This window comes from Chlorella variabilis (assembly GCF_000147415.1).
Source record: "Chlorella variabilis unplaced genomic scaffold CHLNCscaffold_10, whole genome shotgun sequence".
NCBI classification, from domain to species: Eukaryota; Viridiplantae; Chlorophyta; class Trebouxiophyceae; order Chlorellales; family Chlorellaceae; genus Chlorella; species Chlorella variabilis.
The window spans coordinates 1,263,083-1,270,196 of record NW_005435078.1 but is presented as its reverse complement, the minus strand read 5'-3'; the positions used below and the strand labels follow the sequence as shown (position 1 = coordinate 1,270,196).

The window sequence follows — 7,114 nt, the reverse complement described above, 5'->3', positions numbered from 1 at the left end:
TGGCCAGCTCCAGCTGTGAGCCAGCTGGGAGTCGGGGAACGCATGCATGCCTCCCCGCCTGCTGCTCAGCTGCCCGCCGCTGCCCTGCCGGCCCTCGGCCACGATACCTGCGGTATTCCATTCAGCGCCAGCTGCCGCTCAAACCGCACGCGGATGTGCGGGCCGGCCTGCGGGTGCGCCATGGTGGCCTGAATGGCGCTGCGCAGGCGGCTGTCGCGGTCGTGGATCCCCCACTGGCCCAGGCTGCAGGCGTGGCTGAGGCAGTTGCCGTCCCCCAGGGTGGCCAGCACCAGCTGGGCGGTGCAGCCGGGTATGCTGTTGATGATTCCATCCTGGCAGCACACACGGCGGGGGCAGTGGACGGCGTGTGACCGCGGCGTTGTCATGCAGGGTTGGCAAGGCTGAGAGCTGCCTGGCCCGCCTGCGTGCAGCAGGAGAGGTCAGGCAGCGACAGCTGGGCTCCGTCCCAACAGCCACCCACCTGCTCCGCCTCCTGCTGCAGAAAGGCGTTGCACAGATGGGTCAGCACCGCCTCCCGCACCGCGGCCGGGTAGCCGGCAAAGGAGGGCAGCACCAGGCCCGAGCCGCCGCCGGCTGCCGGAGCTGGATCCTCAAAGTAGGTCACGCCCTCCGCGCTGCACCGCATCTGCTCCACGCGCTGCTGGCGCAGGCGGCCCGCCAGCTCGGGGCTCGCGTCGGACAGGTGGCGCGCCAGCTGGCGCCGCCGCTGCTTCGCCTGCTCCTCCAGGCTGTCGTAGATGGCTGCCCACAGCTCAGGGTCGGCGCTGGGCGTCTGCGTCGCCACACAAGATAGTGCGTGCACTCCATTGGCACAACAGTACAGGGAGGCGCAAGGCAGAGCCAGCAGCGGCGGCGGATGGAGGCGGGAGCTTACCGCCGCCAGCTCGCTGTCCTCCCGGGATGCTCCCGTCGGCTTGGCAGCCCCGGCATCGTCCTGCAGGGCAACAGACAGCGATGTAGCCGCCCGTGCGAGCTCGACGGGCGCTCTGAGCGCTGGAAGTCGGCCGGCGCGACACCTACCGCTCCTAGATCGGCTTGGCTGGTGGCGAAGCTGGAGATGGTCTCAAGGACGGCAGAGTTGGATAGCACGCGGCCGCCCGCCCATGTCGCCATCCCTGCCTTTTCCCCTTCTCGTCCCTCCACTGCACGCGAATGGACGAGCGTGATGACGATTGTGCGGAGCGCCGAGGGCTGCAGCCTCTTGCAAGGCAGCGGCGCCACGTAAGCGCCGCTCCCGCCCGCTGATCCCAGGGATTGCTGCCCTGTGCAGATTATCACTCTGCTGCTGCTCTCAACCAATCCTGAAAAGGCGCTTACAGTGTACTGTTAAATGGAAGGAAAGTCCAAAGAAACAGGGCGGAGCAAATTGCATTGCATGGAGTGTCAGCCGCCTGTCAGTGGGCCTTCCCCTTGAGCCACGCCGCCACCAGCGCCACCCCCAGCCCCGTGGCGACCAGCTTCGCCACCGCCGCGTCGCGCCGCACCTGCCTGGCAGCCTCGCCGTACGGCAGGCTGCCGTCCTTGAGCAGCACAAGGGCGTGGGGGCGCACCCAGCCTCCCGTGGCCTTGGACAGAATCACACGCGCGACCAGGGAGGCCTTGAGGGCCGCCGCCGCGCCGCCCCGCCCCACCAGCGCCGACATGGCGCGGTCCATCCACTGCAGGGCGTGCGCGTCCTCCAGCCGCGCAGCGGTGTAGCGCTCGGGCAGCGCCGCCAGGTCGCCGCCGCACGCCTCCAGCGCCTGCACGACGACGGAGTGGGAGGGGTGAGCCAGGCGGCAAGCAGCCCGGGGAAAGTGGGTGCAGATGGGAATGGGAGCAAGTGAGCAGGCGGCCTCTGTGGGGGGCCGGGAAGGGAGGGGAGGGGCCAGCTCCGTTGCTTGGGAGCCTGCCTGCTCGCCGCGTGGGCCTGCCTGCCGCCGGCCCGCTTCACCCCTGAGCCCCACCTCCACCACCCCGGCAGTCCCCACCTCAAGTCCCGCCCCCAGCCCCACCTGCGACAGCACCAGCGCATCCTCCAGGGCACTGTTCATGCCGTTGGAGGTGGCGGGGGACACGGCGTGTCCCGCATCCCCCAGGAGCACCACCCCGGGGGCGTGCAGCTGCGAGGCGTGCACCTGCATGCCCGTGTCGTACAGCGGGCGCACCGCCAGCTGGGCGGCCATCTGCACGGAATGGGAGCGGGCGGCGGCCAGGGCGGCGGGGCGAGGGTCAGTGGCAGCCGAGCAGCAGTGCCAGCGCATCAGGCGGCCGCTGCCGTTCCTCCCCAACTGACGAGCAGGCGTGAGCCCCAACAGCCAAGGCGCTGCACAGGCAAAGAGCCCGGGCCTGCTGAGGCGCCAGCCGACGGCCCGTCTCCACACACACCCCGCCCACCAACCACCACCACGCACCTCCTCCGCCCAGCTGTCGGGCAGCGAGGGGTATCCCACGCGCAGCAGCTCGCGGTACGCCGCAGCCGTACCGCCCTCCAGCCCCTGCCACCGCGCATGCACCATCGACAGCACCGCAGTCACGCCCGCCTCCTCAGAAGGCTGGCTCATGAAGAAGCTGCCCGGCGGCCCGCCCCCGGCGGCCCGCACCCCCGCCTTTGCCTCCGTCACCATGAACAGGCTGCCGTAGCCGGACTGGCCCGCAGCGGGGCCCAGGCGCAGGTGGGGCACGGGGCGCAGGCCGCGCACCACCTTGTATTGGTGGTTGGGTGGGGAGGTGGTCACACACAGGTCGGCGGCCTGGCGCTCGGCGGCGCGCCGCACCTGCGGGCGTTTGGGGATGATTGGAGCGGCGGGCGGGTGCATGTGGGCTGGTCGGGAAGCGGAGTGTGCAGGGGCGCAAGTGGCAAGGCCATCAGGCACAGCTCGCACCAGGGTCGTACAGCGCAAGCGCACACAGTCCCCCTCCCTCCCTCCCTCCCACTCCCTCTCTCCTCTCCTCTCTCTCCCTCTCCCGCTGCCCCTCCCACGCCCCGCTCACCCTGCTCCAGTACCCATCTGCCGCCACCAGCAGGTCGTACTCGACAGAAAAGGTGGCGCCGACCTCGCCCTTCTCAAAGGTGGCGGTGCGGGCCGCCAGGTCGGCAGACACAAAGGGCTGGCCCCAGTGGAAGGCCACGCTGCCTCCCTTGGCGCTGCCGCCCGCCGCCGCCGCCGCCGCCGCCTGCTGCTGCTCCACCTGATGCAGCAGTGCGCGCACAAAGGCCTGCCGGCTGCCCACCACCCGCGGCTGGTCAAAGGCGATGGTGATGGCGGAGCCGCGGCCGCCGCCCACCCGCGGCAGCCCGTCCCCTCGCGCCAGCACCGTGTCGCGCACCTCACACATGTGGGTGCCCGGCACAGAGGTGAAGGCGGCGGGGTCGAGGCCCGCGGCCGCCACCGCGCCGCCGCCGCGCACGTTCATGGCGAGGGCAAAGGCTCGATCGTCGTCGTCCTCGTCGCCAGGCCTGATGGGGATGGGCCCCGGGTGGCCCCGCCGGTCGTACACCTCCACGCGGCAGCCGTGGTGGCGCGCCAGAAAGTGGGCGGCCAGCAGGCCGGCGGGCCCCGCGCCCACCACAACCACCATGGCGCCCTGGGCGGCGCGCGGGGCTGCGGCGGGCCCCCTGCGGGGCGGGAAGGACGGCGAGCAGGCGGTGCCTGTTGAGGCGGCGAGGAAGGCCCGGGGGCGGCTGGCAGGGGCTGGCCGTGCGTGCCATGGCACGCCGCGTCCCGCTTGCGCAGCGGAGCGGCAGTACCGCCATGGCAGACCCTCCCCCAGCTCACTTGCCGCCCTCCTTGCCCACTGCTGCGGCCTTGGCGACAGCAGCTGCTGCGTTTGTGAGCTCCTGGGAGCCCCAGGCCGCGCTATCTGACAACACCATCTCCGCAGCCATGCTGGTTGAGTCGGATGTCTGAGAGCGTGGCGTGAAGAAGAGTGGAAGAGCGATACACGTGATTGCAGGAGATGGTGCACGCAAATCGCACAAAGATCGCACAAAATCCTGACAGCTGGAAGCTGGGACGCGCCCCATGTGGAACCTCCCTCAGCGAACTAACAACAGTAAATAAACGGGCTGACGCGCGGTGAGGCCTGCCCTGCCCATAATAAGAAGCGCGTCCTGTATGCTGCGTGGCGGGATTTTCTCGAGAAAACACTTCTACGCGCAGTACTAGAATTGATCATAGGGAAAACGGATTCAGTCAGCAAATTCGACGACACCGGGGACGAGACAGGCACCGAAGTGGTACCAGTATGAATGCACCGACCTTTTATGATTGCACCGACCTTCCTAAACGGAAGGGCAGGTCAACCAGGGCAATGGACCGGGCTACATAAGCTGCGTCCGATCTAGCAGGGGGCCGGAGCGCCGGCTGGTCGTGGTGTGCCGTGGCGGGGGCGGCGGTGGCAACGCACGGGCAGGTCACAGAATCGTGCATGCCTGTTGGCCATCTGTAAACATGGACAGGCAAATACGAGGCAGCATGCATTGCTGACATGGGAAGCAGAGCAATAGCCAGCGCCAATACACACACGCAGGCACGCCTAGAGGGAGCAGACGGGGAGCCCCGCAAGCCGCTTGCACAGGCTCCACGCCAGGGCTGCCAGGTACCAGCAGGCCGCCGCACGCGCCAGGGCCCCGCCCCAGCTCTGGCAGGCCAGGCGCAGCAGCCGGTCGGTGCCCGCCGCGGCCGACTGGGCCCAGCTGGCGGCATGGGAGTAGGCCACTCGGGCGGCCACGATGTGTGGTGCGGCCATGTGCTGCAGGTGGGATGCTCGGTCCATCACCAGGTAACTGGCAGCGGTGGGGGTGCCGGACCCTGCTGCCTCCTCGGGCAGCGGGTGCCAGCAGTAGACCGCCACCAGGGTGGGCACCAGCACGCCCAGCGACAGCTGCAGGAACGACAGCGTGGCTTGGCACATGGGCACGGGGCCCTGGCCTGCGCCGCAAGCGCGCCGGGGGTGCCATGTCAGCACGGCGGGAGTTTGCCTGGCGGGCTGCAGGCACCGGTGCACGGCGGGCAGGCAACATGGGTGGGGTGTGGCTGCGGGTGCTCGCCTGCCAGCGCCGCCGCCACGTCGTCGGCTGGCACGGAGCCCGCCAGCGCCTGCAGCACCAGCACCGGCAGCGCCGCGCGGTCCAGGGCGCCAGCAAGCAGCAGGGTGCGCTGGCCGGTGAGCGGGGAGCTCAGCAGCTGGGTGCCGCAGTAGCCCGGGAGGTTGGCTGTGAGGAAGAGCAGCACGAGCTGGGTGGCCAGGGTGGCCGCCGGAGGCAGCGGCACAACCAGGCCCCCTATCACCAGGCCCAGCAGTCGCGTGCCTGCATCGAGCACCAGCAGGCGCAGGTGGTCACTGGTCACACATGTGGGCCCTGTGCTCTGGCCTGTGGGCCCCTGTCCATCTCTGCCCTGGCAGCCGTACTGTGTGCAATCCCACCTTGCGTGACGCGGGCAAGGTCGGAGGCGGCTCCCCGCCAGCCAGCCTGGGGCGCGTGCTCCAGCATCAACGCCGCCCCAACCTGCTGTGCGCGCGGAAGAAGGGGAGGCAGGGGGAGGGAGAGAGGAAGAGAGTCGCATGCTGTGCTTGGCGCGGGGGAAGGGCGCTCGCGCCGCACAACACAGAAGCCTGCCTGCACCTGCTTCAGGGCTGAGCGGCTGGCGCAGCGCAGCGCGGCGCGGCGCAGCACAGCGCACGCCGCGCCACGCACCCCAACCTGGCGGAAGGACGGGATGGAGTAGAGCGCGACGCGGCCCGCGGTCATGAAGAGCTTGCGGTGGGCCCAGTAGAAGGCAGGCGCAAGCAGGGTGGTGCCCGCCAGCCCCGCTGTGATAGCCAGGATGGCGGCGGGCATGAGGATGCGGCTGCTGCTGACCTCAGCGGTGCGCAGCTGGGTGGCAATCACCACGGCCTGGGCCAGCGTGCCGATGATGGTGATCGCCTGGTGCAGCCGCAGCGGCGCGACGGGCGGGCCCATGGGCGGCGCGGCGGCCGGCGCGGGCGGCCGCGGAGCCTGGATGGCGCTGAGGCTGCTGAGGCCGCCCTCCTCGCCACCCCCAAGTGGTGCTGGGGGCTCGAGCTGCCTTGGCTCGGCAGTCTTGCCCATACGGGCTGCCTGCGGAGACTGCCTGCGTTTGGCTGCTTGGGCTGGGCTGCGCCACAGCACTGCAGACTCGTCCAAGGCCTCCTGCGCCTGCGGGTGGCGCTGGTGGGACGTGCGCCTCGGACCTGTGCTTTCCTCCCGCCCACCGCGGGCGGGACCCCTGCACATGAACCCTCAGAGCCAGATCAGGAGCAGACCAGCCTGTGCCTGCAGCTGTGTGCCCACACCTGTCAGCTGGCAGTGGCAACGGCAGTAGAGTTTACAGGTCACGTTTGGGCGGCGCGCGGTGCCAGCGCTGCCGCATGGCTGTCCAGATGCAGGAATTCACTTCAATCGCAGAACGAATCGAGGACGCGCTCACACAAACCTCTTGCACCACCACGCCGCATTCAGCCCTGCGGCAGGGACACAGGTGGAAGCCATCAGGTCATGGGTGCGGGCACGCCACGCACCACAAGACGCCCCTCCGCTGCCATCACTCGCCAGCGGCGCCCAGCAGGTGGCACCCACACTGCTCAAACTCGGTCTGAGGCTTGTCCAGGGCGTGGCTGTCCTCCGGGAAGACGATCACCCGCGTCTCCGGGGCATCCTTGCGCCGCCTGCGGTGCCCAGGAGGCGCCCCGTTCGATCGACGGGCGTGTGACATATCCGGCAGGAGCGGCGGCCGGCGAGCCTTGCAGCGGCCCCGTCCTCCCTCCTCCCTCTTCCATCCTCTCCCTCTCCCTCCTCCCTGCCCTCCCTGCTGCCCCACCCGCCCACCTGAGCGCGTTGATGTACTGCTTGGCATCGTCCAGCGGCACCCGTCGGTCCTTGGCACCCAGCATGAAGAAGAGCGGGGCGCGCACCTGGGGGCCGGCACAGCGGTGGGGGTGGTGGCGGTGGCGGTGGTGGTGGAGGTGGTGGTGGTGGTGGTCAGGCGGGGGCAAGGGCGGCCAGGGGGAGGCGAGGGGGAGCCGGAGGGACAGGCGGGGAGTCGGCGGGGCAGGCAGGCGCTCCGCCGCCGCCCGCTCCTCCGGCACA

General features: G+C 70.1%; 3 protein-coding genes across 3 annotated transcripts in view; all 3 read right to left on the bottom strand.

The window, feature by feature from the left end:
* The window catches only part of CHLNCDRAFT_134055 (hypothetical protein), a gene marked incomplete at both ends in the record, with an annotated part of 2,317 nt that extends 1,183 nt beyond the window's left edge, over positions 1-1,134 (bottom strand). The window contains 4 exons of the mRNA XM_005847610.1: positions 108-332; positions 482-793; positions 896-955; positions 1,042-1,134. Of these exons, the coding sequence (XP_005847672.1) occupies positions 108-332; positions 482-793; positions 896-955; positions 1,042-1,134 (690 nt within the window). The remainder of the gene's footprint in view (positions 1-107; positions 333-481; positions 794-895; positions 956-1,041) is intronic.
* Positions 1,135-1,415: 281 nt separating this feature from the next.
* CHLNCDRAFT_134054 (hypothetical protein) lies at positions 1,416-3,889 on the bottom strand (the record flags this gene model as incomplete). Its single annotated transcript, XM_005847609.1, has 5 exons — positions 1,416-1,763; positions 2,016-2,186; positions 2,415-2,777; positions 2,995-3,619; positions 3,780-3,889. 5 exons carry the CDS (start codon positions 3,887-3,889, stop codon positions 1,416-1,418), a joined length of 1,617 nt encoding a protein of 538 aa, XP_005847671.1.
* A 2,562-nt stretch (positions 3,890-6,451) lies between these two features.
* CHLNCDRAFT_134052 (hypothetical protein) overlaps positions 6,452-7,114 on the bottom strand; it is a gene marked incomplete at both ends in the record, with an annotated part of 4,964 nt that continues 4,301 nt past the window's right edge. Inside the window, 3 exons of the mRNA XM_005847608.1 lie at positions 6,452-6,489; positions 6,605-6,693; positions 6,854-6,939. Of these exons, the coding sequence (XP_005847670.1) occupies positions 6,452-6,489; positions 6,605-6,693; positions 6,854-6,939 (213 nt within the window). The remainder of the gene's footprint in view (positions 6,490-6,604; positions 6,694-6,853; positions 6,940-7,114) is intronic.